Here is a 15,119-nt window from a genome sequence, read left to right as displayed (position 1 = left end):
GACGCAAGTTTGATATACAAGAATTTTGGTGGTCAAAGAGAGTTTGTTGTTTTTCCAAACACGAGTAAAGAGTGGCTTTTGTTGACATAGGCATAATGGCTTAATATAACTGCAAGGGACTTCCGACGACTTACTGAGTCCGTGCAACGTCGAGTTGCTGCACCACTCTGACTAAAATTAGGACTCACACCATATTAAGAGGTATCCCACGGCTTCTGTTACCTCACTGTCGACTAAAAGCCAGAGATTCAACATGGGCAGGCACCTCGGCGAATAGTCTCGTATCGACGACCTGATGTAGTCTCATCCGAGAACTAAGAAGAGTAAAGAGGAAGTTCGTGCTCGCTCTACTCCAGCTCCCCACGCTGCTGCCGCCGACAGCGTCGTACGTCACAATAAATGCCGGCGCTTTCATTTTCGTTTAGGAAAGTCGCATCGTACGTTGACATCGATCGCGGTCCCCGGAAGAGGGTGCCTACTGTAGCAGTGGCCGCGATAATGGAGAGGGAGGGCCCGGGAGGCGGCGGCGGCGGCGGCGGCGGCAGCGGCGCGGCTGGGCGCGGCCGAAGCCAGCGGGGCTCGCGTCGTCGCCGGCGGAGCGGCGAGTGCTGCGCGCGCACCTCAGTGGCGCTTCAGACGCGCTGCCGTCCGGACGCCAGCGGCCCGCGACGAGCTCAGCAGGCAGCAGCCCGCGCCACGCCACGCCACGCCTGCCGACGCGACGCCGGAGCGCGCACGGTCTCCTGCGGCACTGTGCTACGTGCGGCGACACAGTGCTTGCTTAACAACGCGTGAAGCGATACGCTGTAGAACCATTTATAGCTTTCATTATACTCTTTGTCATCAGCTGATTAGTGGCTGTTGACGTAAAGGTGCAGTTGTTTACATAACCTGCTCGGACCACGTAAGGGATTGTTTACGAAGCATCGGCGAGGGCTGCACAGCGACGCGGACGTCATGGGGTCCAGTGTTGGCGCCCTGTTAGCGCTCTGCTGTGTCCTGTGTGCCGCCGAATGCTCCGCCCAACTGGGTGAGTACAAAACGGGTGGGCGTAACCAGCGCTCGCCGTGCCGCCGTGGTCACTGTGCACTTGCTACAGGCGTTTCCTGCCGCTATTGTATCTGGCGCGTGGCGCCCTTCTCGGTACGAGTGCATAGTGGTGCATTGTGAATAGCTCTGCGCCTAAAGTACTGTTGACCTCATCGTGCGTTTCAGACCTTTTATTCCCGTTTATGCATGTGTATACCACCGCATGTATGTAGTAGGTGGTACGTAATGCACCAATAATAATTTCCACTTATTATCTGGCTTGCAAACGGTATTTTGGAACAATGAATGGCACCTGCGCTTACTCCATAAGGTATTCATCAAATAAGTGAATTTATTTTTAAGGGTGAAGAGATAGTGAAAAATTGTTACAATGAACTACAGCAGGGACACATGTGTTTTATTAATCAGTAAAAAGGGGAACACAATAAAGATGCTCAGATTTCCATTTACATAAACTTAGTTAAACATTCAAAACTAAAGATTGGCAGTTTAGGTCGTAAAATAAGTATTCCTCTGCTACGCTGAAAGTTACACTTTGAATTTACAGTGTTGTTACTAGTACTTACTCTCCCCTCCTTTCCTTTTTATAATATCTTTCATTTTAAATGAAATCTATGTTTGAACCATTATCTTGTGCGAAAATGTAATCCTACGAATGATCCGTGTCTTTCACACTTCTGGATTAACGTCTTTTTAGGATGTTTATGTATACGTCTGGGCCATAATTCCATCAACGGAACAAAAATCGCCTAGCCATTTGTACTCATGCCACCCCAGACAAGTTCTGAACGTCCTCCATGTGTACATGTGGCTATTATATTTCCGTCTTCAATTTCAGAATTCCTTTTTCTCCGTGCTGTTACTCGCCCATTTGACTTAAACAGCTCAGATCGACTCTAGCCAGTAAAAACTCCATACTCAGCTTCATAAAGCACAGACTTTCCTGTAGGCATATGAACTGCTAACAAGGTTTGGAGGGTTTACGTTTGGTTTTTTCTTGACTCCTGTAAGTATATCTGATAGAACTGCAGGAGGATCGCTTTGCGACTGAGTTTCGTACGGATTTGTTCTGATGAAAGCTGTATATAACTTTCTTCAATATACTGTGGGTCTGCCAATGATTTCTACGACTTCCTGAAAATATTGTCGAAACAACCTGATGCAAGTTTTTCTGCAACGGCTTTGAAAATGGACAGGGAATTATCCACTACAGTCGATGAATCACAACTGCGTGAGGAAAAGGAGAGGGACGTGTGTCAGTGAAGCAGCATACCTGGGATCTTGTTTACTAGACGAATATTTGTTTGGCATCAAATAGGGAATGATTTTAAATAACGCGGATTTGTTAGCAAATTAAGCAACATATGAACCCAAATAGCGTTTTATTTCAAAATACAGATAGTAACCAATGTTAGGAAGTAGTTATTGTTCGTTTCTTAGCTTTTATTTATGACTCTGCCTGTTACATTCTTATCGCTAAGGTGGAATGAATACTTATTGGAATCACTGTATCTTCGTTAAACGTAATTAACTAGATGTTAAAGGTCATCATAATTACAGATATGTCTGTGAACGGAAACCTATAATATTTTATTTATGTCGGACCTGTAGCTCTCTAAATCTCAAGACTAAGCATTTCCCTGAACAGTTTAATAATACAATCGTCCTAATGTCCTTTCAACATTGCTTTTACTTCATCAATGTATAGTTATAACAAAGAGTTTTATATTTAGGTCTTAAAGTGATATTTTATGATATTTATCGCAATGTCATCATGACAGAAATTTGTACCTGCGAATTTTGCTGATTTTTTACCTATATGACATCGCCATGAGTAGCTCGCCCATTTTGTCTGCACGGTTTCCAAAGGCGACATCGGTCACCAGACTGTGTACAACACTGATGTGAAGATGTCAAACAGTGAACGGAATCAGTGATAACTGTGACAAAAAGTCCATCATTTGACTTAGATGACATTCCCACCTCTGTAGCCTCTCTCCCTAAGTATACAGATCGGGTTTCAACAACTCAGTTTCTTTCTTTACATCCTCCACATTTTACTTTAATCGAATTTAGCGAGGGTCGCACAGTGAATAACGACACTAAAACTGGGTCTGAATACTATTATGTGAAGAATTTCGAAAATTAGAAATTATATTTCTTGTGAATTCCTCTAGTCTGTCGCCGACATGTTCTGTCCGTACAACTAGACTTGTTCTGACCCTTCACATTGAATCCCTCCAAATGAGTCATATCTATAATTTGAATGCTGCCACCCTGATTGCTGTCAGTTATATTTCTCATTTCATCAGTTCTCGTTTCATTTTCACCTGTGTTGACGTTGCAGTATCCAGATAGTAGTAAATGTTTTGAATAATAGTATTTTACACAATAAAATAAGCAACATGGTGTTCTGAATATGAGTTTTTAACGCGGTTTACACACGTAATTATTTACTCTTCGAGCTCATTTTATTGATATAAGGGGAGCTTCACTTACCCCGAAAAATCTGCCAAATGATGATCATTAAAACGAAGGAAGATTAAGGTTTAATGTCCCTCAACACCGAGGTCATTAGAGGTGGAGCACTAAGAAAATTTTAAGGATAGGCAAGGAAATCCGCGTGCCCTTTGGAAGGGATTATGAAGGAATTTTCCTGGAGCAATTTAGGGAAATGGGTGGTCAGAGGCGGATCTTAACCGTCTTCTTTCAGAATACGAACCCATGGTGCTAACCACTACGTCACGTCGCTCTCTCTCTCTGTTCATCGTTCTGAACTTCCCAACAACTGTCTGATAACGTCTTATCACCTTGTACGTACCACGATAAGGATATGTGACGATTACACATGAATCCAATTGAGGAAAAGCCCTCGGTTCACGGAAATATACGGCCACTGATATGAATCCCCTTACAGCCGACAAGATACAAGGTTCTTAGAGTTTTCCTGTGTCTCTTAAGAAAAATGCCCGAAAGATTCTTTTGAAGAGGACAGGTCCGGTTTACTTCCAGACTGTTGTCTAATAGCAGCTTGCGCGCCAATGTCAGTGGCATCGACGGCATGTTAGTCCTAAATCTGTTTGCAGAGATTTTTCTTTCAAATTTCCTTCGGTCGATTTTCTGCATTAATGGGACATTAAACCACCAGTATTCTGTCTTCATTCCTAGTATACAATGACGCCTGTTAACATCGTCCAGAATTACCTACACTATCAATGAAGTCTTTCTCGTGTTTTCCAACAATGTGGGGCTTCGAATATTTAGTAAATGATTTGAAGGAAGAAATATTAAAGTTTAACACCACGTCTAAGATGCCTGTGATATAATGAAATTAGGGGTGGCTTGCTTTTTTTATATATAATAAAGTAGCAACGCCCCTCTTCAGCTCGTTCGAGATCGTTCGAATTCCTTGTTTCGAAAACCGACAGGAAATGAGATACGCCCATTCAGTAAAATTTGCAAAAGAAATAGAACTACTCTTTCCTTGCCGGCTAATTAGTGAGGTGAATCGCCATACAAACCTCTTCATTTTAAAGGGTGCACTGGAAACAAATTTTACATCACATTAATTGTCTATTCTAATCATCTCTAGCGTTTCCAAGAGCAGTGTACCACTTCACGTAAGAAAACACAATGACGTCAAACCGCGTCCAGAAGCACCTACGCTATCAGCTGAGTATTTCTCATGTTGTCCAACAACAAGGTGGGGCACCTAATTCAACAGTCTCCTTTTCTACTAGTCATAGTCGATAACTAGTTCCGATCACATGTAATTATCGTCGTTGAAACTAATAAAGAAATAAAATTAAAAATTAATAAATAACTATTTCTGTAGATGATGCGCAATGATATCTTAAATATTTTCAATTTTGTATACAGAAATAGTTATTCATTAATGTTTTAATTTATTTCGTTTTTAGATCCTAAAATGACAATTAAATTTGGCCAACACTGATTATTAAGTGTGAGTTATAGCAATTGAGATTCTTAAAAGAAGTATTTTAGAAAATGTATACAGTTGTTGCATCTCTCGTGCCAGTACATCCATTGTTAAAAAAAGTCTTCTGAAGAGTAATGCAACACATCAACTAAAAAAAGAAAATATTGTCCTTAATATCATTTTAAGAAGCATTTACGTACAATAAATGCACAAATGAACACTAGCCTTATGCATGTTAGTAGTTGTCGAAATATTTATTTCCATGTCGCGATCATTTATGAACATCGACATGTTTCCATATAACGTGAGATATGCTGTGTGTGGTGAATTCTCTGTATTAGCTTATTGCGTTCCTTAAGATTGGTCTAATCTTCTCTTCATACGATGCGTCCCTATTCAGAAAGAAGTAGAAAAATTAGTTTGTTAATAGACCATCAAACTAGTATACAGTCATCTTCTCGTTCACTTACTAAACGTTCGCTGTTGTACATCAATAGTCCGCAAACAAATGCGAAGTGTATGACAGATGGTTCTTTCTATTGAAATACTGATTAGGGCTCCTTCGCAGTCCATTCCTGTGTGGAACGTTGTCTCTGCGAGCCGTAATTAATCGAGTCTTCGCGATACGTATGGATCTGTGAAAAAACACTAGTTTCCTCAACTAATACCGCTTCGTCAAACGTTTTGTGTAGGCTTCCGGGGAAAAGATAATGCCAGTCTCCAGAAGTCCGGCATTTCAGTTTTTTCAGCATTACTGTGACTCTCCCATGGATCACTCAAGCCTGTTGCCACATGTGCTGTTCTTCTTTGTGTAAGACCAATAAGCTCTATTTTATAGGGTACCACAAACAAGCATTATTTCCGGGAGGGTCCCATGAGCGTTCTGTAAGCAGCTTCCTTTGTAGAATTAGTGCATCACCTCAGTATCCTAGCCGGCCGCTGGTGGCCGAGCGGTTCTGGCGCTACAGTCTGGAACCGCGCGACCGCTACGGTCGCAGGTTCGAATCCTGCCTCGGGCATGGATGTTTGTGTTGTCCTTAGGTTAGTTAGGTTTAAGCAGTTCTAAGTTCTAGGGGACTTATGACCTCAGCAGTTGAGTCCCATAGTGCTCAGAACCATTTGAACCATTTTTTTTCAGTATCCTACTAATGAACCGATGTCTCTCACCTGCCTAGTATACGACTAAGCCCATATAATTATTTCATTTCGTATCCCCACAAATAGTTACTCCTAGTTGACTGGTTCCAATTGTGACTCACTGATACAGTAGACACAGGGTACCACCTTTTCCGTTTGGCGAAGCGCACTATTTTACCTTTATAAACGATTAAAACGAGTCGCAAATCTTTCTACGCTTCGAATCTTAACCATATGTCACTGATTATTTTTGCAGCTTTATTCACACAATTATATGCATCATCTGTGAGAATTCTGAGGTTAGTGTTAACACAGTGTACACAAGTATTAACACGTAATATGGATAGCGAGAATTCCGTCGCAATTCTGTTTGTCACGCCTGAAGTTACTTCTACATCTCTCGATGACTCTCCAGCCAATATAACATGCTACGATCTCGAAACCAAGAAGTCCTCTGTCCGGTCATCAATTTCGTTCGAAATCCCATATGATACTTCCTTCATTAATAAGCGTTGGTTTGGTACAGTGTCAAAGGCTCTTCGAGTACCGGCATAATTTTCCTCACTCCCTAACTTCGCTAATTTAGTCGCTGTTTTTTTAGTTCTCTGCGCACGAGAATTAAAATATTACTAGGAATCACTGTGGTATTAAATGTTTCATAGGCATGACCAAACCTGTTCATCACCCTACCAAACAAAAAAAAAAAAAAAAAAATCACCGATTTGTTAACTGACGGAACAGGTATCGTACAAATGTTTAAAAAAATTTCTTTTGCACGTAAACTACGCCTTCTTATAATTATTGAAGCACTCTGCATTTCGCATCTTGCTTCCTCTCCGTAAGATTCACGAGGTAGAATTCTCCCACAGACACCGTCGACAGAGAGTCATTATGTCTGACATGTGTCATATCCACTCTCTAAATTACGAACCTGCTAATAAAGTACTTAAGCAGAAACTCTAACTTTCATCTATGTGTGCGCATTGGATTGCAATTTCTAATGTCTAATGGTAGCTGTCTGTCATTCGCTTTTATTTGAAAAATTTCTAGGGTCAGATGAAAATTTTTGTGCGTTGCTGTCAGATACAGTATGTGAATAATTTGGATTTGAACATCTTCTAGGATTGTGAGTCCTAAAGTATGTACAAAAGATGCTCATTTGCTCCTTCCTACGGGCATTTTTGTACAAATATTTAAGTAAAGGAGCCTTTCCAACAGTCCTGGTTTGACGTTACCAGTTTTCTTGTAATCAGAGTTAGTTGTTTGTGTTGTGCTTTAACGTTACTGAAAAAAGCAGAATGTGTGTTAGTGCCGTAAAATGCATCTTAAAATTTGGACCTTGCCTGGGAACAATGAAACCGGTTTCAATGAGGATTCCTTATTGGTAAAATACGTAGTAAATAGAGAAGTCAGGAAGATATTTAATTTCAGGATTGAAATTAATAACTTACACTCTTTAACCTTCGTTTTCCTAGTATTGTACGACAATCTGACGTCATGCAACAATCTTAAAACTGTCTTACAATGTGTGTTGTTGTTTCTTTTTCGCTTTAGGCCTTCCCTCTTTGGCGTGCAGTTATTTGATGGATAACTAGTTACTACGTTAAGTAGTACACCTGTTTCCGAACTTTGAACAAGGGACTTTCTAAATGCAAGTAAGATGTTTGAAGCGTTGAAGTACACGCACCGCCTCCGACAGAGGTTAAAGAAAAGGATAGATTAGCGAACTATATTATTGATAGGCCGGGGTTTCATTTGTCATTGTGCCCTAAATCTCGTATCAGTTACCCATCTGGTCGGAGACGAATTTCGATTGAACCACTTTAGAGCACGGTCATCTGCTTCCGTAAAAAGCCGCACTATGTATATGAGTGGTAAGGAATGTGAATCATTCAGCTTTCATCAGTAGACCACCTAAAAAGGAAAAAGCAACTTGTCAGTATCATTTACAACTTCTCATTTGAGAGCTAAGGAATCAGTTGTATTAGACAAGATATACCACTTTGCATTCACTTCTGGGTATTATCTACCATATCGTCTTTACTAATCTCTTTTTGAGAGTATGCTGTTATGCAGTTTCTTATTTGCACTTTTTCTTTCATAGTTACACTACCTAGCCCAGTATGCCTTGATATTTTGCACGACCAAGATTAATGTCATTTCCTGCTTAATGAATACGCTTGGTTCCTAGCATCAGTAGTCTGACTTTCAAATGCATCTGGTGTAAGAATTCTCCAGTTTCACCAAATACAGCTCTTAGAGTCTAGATTGTGTTGCTGTTCAGTAATTAATGCAATAGAAACTAATCATGATACGATATTACAGTGCCTGTGTTGTTCCGAATTCCGATGCAAATTTCCTTCAGACACTCATGCATATCCGAGGAAACATTGCATTGTAATTTGGAATAACACAGATACTGCAATATCATAACTATCCGGGCAAGCGACTTTCAAGTAAAATATCACCTCTGAAAGGGAATATACATAATGGAGGCATGCGTACAGGATGTAGACATATGGTTGATGACATATGGAAGTTTGGGTCGGGCCATGTCTCGTTCTTTGATAGTCAAATAGTATGGCAGCCGCTCGCGATAAGCGGGAAATTCAGTTTCGAGTGCCGTTCCGGCACACATTTTGACTGTCGTCATTCCATTATAAAACTGATGGTTGTCCATCGCAAATGCGAATACATTGTATGTACTAATAATTATGGTTTGAACTCTAAAACAATGTAAATAATAAGCATGAATATTTTCACAATCGGTCCCTTTCAGATTGTTTTTCATAACAGTGTCTTATTCTTAGTCGTTCATTTTTTGAAGAGAGGTAACGCACCATCAACAACTAAATTGCTATAAGACATACTGATCGGTAGCAGTAGACGGCTATGTTAATTTTTAATGAACCATTTCAGTTTTCACTAAAGAGACGTTGGGGAATCTCCAACTACTTAAGATGATATGCCTGTATTCTTACATATCTTCCGTATTTTAATGATAACTTGCTCATTTTATACGTTACACACACACACACACACACACACACACACACACATATATATATATATATATATATATATATATATATATATATATATATCAAGAATGGTTCTCTCTCTATTCGTTTAGTCGGTTCCGACTCTCCGTGACCCCATGCACCAAAACAAGCCAATTTCTGCTGTCTTGCACTTTCTCCTGTACGCCTTCCTGGTTGGATCACGTTATTTCTGTGATGCCATCGATCCATCTCATCCTTTGACATCCTGTTCTTCTAATGCCTTCGATCTTCCCCAGCATTTGTGTTTTTTAGAGTGAAACATGTCTTCTCATGGTGTGTCCAATCTTGTCAAGGTTTAACACTGCTTTTCTACCAAGCAGTAAGCGTCTCCTGATTTCGTGGCTGCAGTCACCGTCAGCGGAAATCTGGGAACCGAGATAATTGAAGGGAGACACTACCTCTACTGTTTCTCCTCCTATATGCCATGAAATGATAGGCGTAGTTACCATAATACTCATTTTCTTAACATTCAGCCTAAGACCAGGTTTTTCACTCTCAGCTTTGACCTTCAGCAAGGGAGTCTTTAACTCTTCTTCGCTTTCTATCAGCAGTATACTATCACCTGCGTATCTAAGGTTGTTTATATTTATCCCAGCATTTATCTTCATGTAGCCCGGCATTCCTCGTAACGCGCTCTGAATAAAGATTTAATAAGCAAGGTGATAACATGCAGCCTTGCCGTACCTCTTTCTGAATCTTGATCAATTTGCTTATTCGATACTTAATTCACACCTTGCCTTATTGGCCAGTGTATGAACTCCATATGAGATGGATGAGGTTATTTTTGAGTTCTTCCCACAATTTATTCTGATCGACACAGTGAATGTTGGCAATTTGATCTATGGTTCCTCTTCCATTACAAAATCCATCCTGCTCTTGCGGTAGTTCTCGCTATAGATACTGGTGAATTCCACTTTGTAAGCTTTTCAGCTTCACTTTCAAATTCAAATGGTTCAAATGGCTCTGAGCACTATGGGACTCAACTGCTGAGGTCATTAGTCCCCTAGAACTTAGAACTAGTTAAACCTAACTAACCTAAGGACATCACAAACATCCATGCCCCAGGCAGGATTCGAACCTGCGACCGTAGCGGTCTTGCGGTTCCAGACTGCAGCGCCTTTAACCGCACGGCCACTTCGGCCGGCCAGCTTCACTTTGCTAGCATTTGAGATAAGGGCGATTGTTCGGTGATCTGAACATTGTATATAAATTCACTCCTTTGGGATTGGGATAAAAACCGATCTTTTACAGTCCTCTGGCCACTGTTGCGTGCTCCATATTTTCTGACATATTGAATACATCATTTTTACTGCATTATTTCTAGTGACTTGGAACAATTCTGCTGGAATTTCACCAAGTACACTAGTTATGTTTTTAGCCGTATTTTCGAGAGCCGATTTGACATACTCTTCAAAATATCTGACTCAAGTTATGAAGTAACATTATCTTCATCATCGTCAGCGTCGTCGGTATGCAGTCCTTTCTTATATAGATCTCCTACACATTCAGCCCATTTTCCTTAACGTCCACAGCTTCTGTTAGATCTTTACCGCTTCTACCTTTTATCATTTCAATTTTCGACTGGAATTTTCCTTTGATATCTCTAATTTTCTTGAAAAGATCCCTTGTCGTCCCCATTCTGCTCTCATCTGCCACATCTTTGGACTGTTCGTTTAAGAAGACATTTTTATCTCTTCTGTCTAATTTCTGAAACTCCGTATTTAAATTAAACATTGCTGATCCATCCCCTTTGATTTTTGCTTTCCTGCATTCTACCGCAACTGTCAGTACCTCAGCCGGTAGCCATCTGGCCTTCTCGTTATTCTCTTTCTTGCGAAAGTGTTTTTCTGCTGCCTCCTTAACAGTATTGGCTACCTCTGTCCACATATCTTGTGGGCTTTCGCCTTCTAACTCTATAGTGCATCAAATCTGTTTCGGACTTTTACTGTGTAGTCAAAGGAAATGGTCTCAGGGTCATATCTGTAAGATGGAAGAGCTTTTGCTATTTTCCACAATTTCACCCGGAGGCAGGTCCAGGTCTTGTAGCTGACTGAACCTCACTCCTCCGCCTCTGATTACAAAGTATGTAATCTATTTGATTCCGGTGTCGGCCGTATGGTGAAGTCCAAGTATATAGGCGTCGTCTGGAAGCTGGAATAATGTGTTAGCGATAACCAACGAATCGTCTTGGCAGAATTCTAGGAGTCTCTGTCCTACGTAATTTGTAGTATCAAGACCAGACTTTCCCGTTACACCCTCTATAATTTGATTTCCCATTTTTGCGTTCCGGTCTACAACTATGAAGATGACATCCTTCTTGGGTGTGGACAGCGATAATTCTGGTAAATTTTCTTAAACCTGGTCAATAATTTCCTTTGCAGCATCGGTGGTTGGCGCATAAATTTGAATGACCGTGATATAAGGTGGTTGACCTTTAAGTCTGATGGACATCATTCTGTCATCTTTATAGTTGCATCTTATTAAAGCCTACCCTACTCTGTCACTAACTATGAACGCTACTCCATTACTTCTGTTGTTCTCTTGTCCGTAATAGTATAGTATATGGCCGTACGAAGCAAGCAAATTCTCCCTTACCAGTCCATTTCATTTCATTTATTCCCCGTATGTCGATGTTCATCCTCTCCGTTCCTCTTTTAACTAATCTAATTTTCCTTAATACATGCATATTACATTCCATGTTCCTATGCAGTGCTTCTCCTTGCAGAAGCTTTTCTCAATGTGGCTGGGACAGCCGAACGGGACACTTGAAACTGCGGAACATTTTGAGTTGAGCAAAGCCTGCTAAGCGACTCAATTTTCCATTGGGGTTGGTTACCAATTCTTCTGCTGAGTTGCTCGGCTTAACAGGGGCACAACGTGTATGATGGAAATTGGAGAATTGAGGTGACAGAGACTGTGAGAACTGTCTTGCTCAGTTCTTGTAATCGCCTATCACTCGATTTTATGCCAGGTTTCAAGGTTTTTGCAGAGACTCCCACAAGAATGGTTACACTAACGTCCAACAGATCAGAGGAAAGTAGACGTCGGCAAGAACAGTGCGTACTTGGAGGTATTTATTAACGTATTTATTTATTTTTTGCTTGCCGCACTTCTCACGGAATGACATAAGATACTGCACTGTTTTCGATGTGACAGTGGTTGATCAGTTTGCAAGAAGCCGGTTATACGACTCCATACAGGATTCGCAACTTACAAAGAAGATTTTGAGAATTCAGCAAACCAAACGATATTAACAGTGGGTGCAACTGGTCAACGACATTAAGAAAAAACGTGTTGTTTTAATATCCAAAGAACATTATTTACGAACTTGAGCCATTTCATAACCACAGTGCAGTACTTTAAATTGTTATCACTGAGTACACGAGAATTCAGGCCTTAAATTCTATTCCAACCTTGTTCATCTTTCTATTTCACAATTTCTCTCAAGCTCCTGAGGCTTTTGCCAGTGGTGAAATTGTGTTAAATAACAATGAATCCTTAAAGTATTCAGTCACTGGGTACGTTTTTATTGCATACACGGATCTTACAAAAATATAACAATAGGCCACTGTTGTGCCCATAATATGCTCACGCTGAGTCCTGTTATTTATTACATTACTGTTAATTTTCTTTCCGGCTCTCGTGAATGATCTGTGTCGGTAACTTGAGGAGCCCTTGGCGTTATATCCTCCAAAGAACTGACAAAAGGAGTTTTCAGAGAAGAAAAGCATTATTTCAAGATTTACAAAAAATCGCAACGTAACAGGACATGGCTGTTTTTATAACAAAAATAAAGTCTATAATTCAAAGTAAGACCATGTACTAAACAAATGTAGACAAACGGATAAAAGACAAAGTTGAATACTTTAACAGATACTGCGTTCAGAAAACATTGGCAATGTTCTGGATGTAGAAGACACTAGTCTATACAGTACTGCAGCTATGTTTGAGCTCGCTGTATGACGGCGAGCACTAGCTTACGTATGCAATGTAGGAAACGGTGTGGATAATTTTCTTGCCGGATGACATCTTGTAGTCAAGAATATTAGATTTATATTTATTTTTAGTGGTTGCCTGGCATCAAAAGGTTAATTTATATTCTGGTCCACGTCGGAAACATTAATGTACAATGAATGACCTGTGAATGGTAGGTGTCATCAACTTTGCCTGCTTCAGCACAGGGGACGTCGTGAGCGTATCTGAACAGTTAAAGATACTCTTGTATACGTCTAGGTTGAAATTGTGGTTAACTTTGCACGTTAAGATGCCAACGGGCTTGCCGCAGTGGTAACACCTACTCCCGTCAGATTAGCGAAGTTAAGCGCTGTTGGGGTTGGCTAACACTGGGATGGGTGACCGTCCGGTCTGCCAAGTGCTGTTCGTAAGCGGGGTACACCCAATCCTCGTGAGACAAATTGAGGAGCTACTTGACAGAAGCAGCGGCTCCGCTCACGAAAATTGATAACTGCAGGGATAGCGGCGTGCTAACCACATGCCCCACTATGTCCGCATCCAGTGACGCATGTAAGCTGAGAAATTTTTGTATATTTGTGGTAAGGTTCTATGGGATCAAACTGCTGAGGTCATCGGTTTGGGGGGGGGGGGGGAGGGGGAGGACCCGCGCGAACCATGGTTGGTTGTTTTGGGGAAGGAGACCAGACAGCGAGATCATCGATCAAAGTAGGGAAGGACAGGGAAGGAAGTCGACCGTGCCCTTTGAAAGGAACCATCCCGGCATTTGCCTGGAGCGATTTAGGGAAATCACGGAAAACCTAAATCAGGATGGCCGGACGCGGGATTGAACCGTCGTCCTCCCGAATGCGAGTCCAGTGTCTTACCACTGCGCCACCTCGCTCGCGCGCGAACCATGACAAGGCGCCCCAGACTGTGCGGCTACCCCGCGCGATTGTAGGCTGAGGATGACTCTGTGGTCGGCCCATACATTCGGCCTTCCGAGGCTTGTTCGGACGTCTTTTTTATATTTTTTTTTTATTTGAGCTCTGAGACAGGTTTCCGGTAATTTAAGGAGAATGTCCAACTTCGATGGTTAATATTCGATCAAAAACGGTGTCCTTAGGAAGGTAGCTCAAGGTAGGATAGATCAAAGGCAGATCCAGGCAAGAGCCATAATGCATATAGGGAAACCATGAGACAATCCCATGAATCGATGGATGGACAGAAGTTTCAACAGCCACATACCCAAATGTGAAGCCTGTACCATAACCACTTCCCAAAATCGATATAATGAATTCGAGTCCTGCGTTTACACTGAAATATATAGTAATAAGTGAACATTAAGGAGAATAATGTGTCACTTCCACTGACATAGATGGATTAAATTTGTAGCGTACACAGAAATAAGTGCTTTAGTGTCGTACAGAAGGCAACAGAAGGAAATACGCAATGAGACGAACAGAAATTACACTTTAATTCAAAGACAATAGTTACACTGACGTCACCGCGATTTATGATGATCCTCAGGACATTAAAAAGGGCGTGACATAGTTATTAATTGGTGTGTGGTCATCACGGACGGCAGTGGAAGCTGTGCAACGTGTTCTAATGACGGCTACAGGGTTAACGAGGAATGCTTGTGGTAGGACGTTCCATTCACCCATCAGTGAGGTTAACAACAGGTGGATGCTGCATGTGTACATACTGCAATACTTCTCCCCAATGCATCCCACACGTGCGTGATGTCGCGTATGTCACGAGAAAGGGCAGGTCAGTCCAGTCACCACACAACCCTTCGTTGCAAGAGCTCCTCCACTTGCGTTGTTCGATGTGGCCGCACACTGTCGTCCATAAAAATGAACTCCAGGTTAAACGCACCACTGTAAAGACGCATACGGGGAAAGAATACAGTGTCAGAAGGATGTTGACGGCTGCGTGTAGCATGTTCAAAGTTATGGAGGTCACTAACCCCCGGC

General features: G+C 41.4%; 1 protein-coding gene across 1 annotated transcript in view; it reads left to right on the top strand.

The window, feature by feature from the left end:
* Positions 1-677: 677 nt before the first annotated feature.
* LOC126260507 (nephrin-like) overlaps positions 678-15,119 on the top strand; it is an 871,736-nt gene continuing 857,294 nt past the window's right edge. Inside the window, exon 1 of the mRNA XM_049957838.1 lies at positions 678-1,030. Coding sequence (XP_049813795.1) covers positions 958-1,030 — 73 coding nt within the window. The 5' untranslated portion in view covers positions 678-957. The remainder of the gene's footprint in view (positions 1,031-15,119) is intronic.

Source organism: Schistocerca nitens, chromosome 5, assembly GCF_023898315.1.
Source record: "Schistocerca nitens isolate TAMUIC-IGC-003100 chromosome 5, iqSchNite1.1, whole genome shotgun sequence".
Classification (NCBI taxonomy): domain Eukaryota; kingdom Metazoa; phylum Arthropoda; class Insecta; order Orthoptera; family Acrididae; genus Schistocerca; species Schistocerca nitens.
The sequence above is the reverse complement of the archived record's forward strand: the minus strand, read 5'-3'. Positions and strand labels throughout refer to the sequence as shown.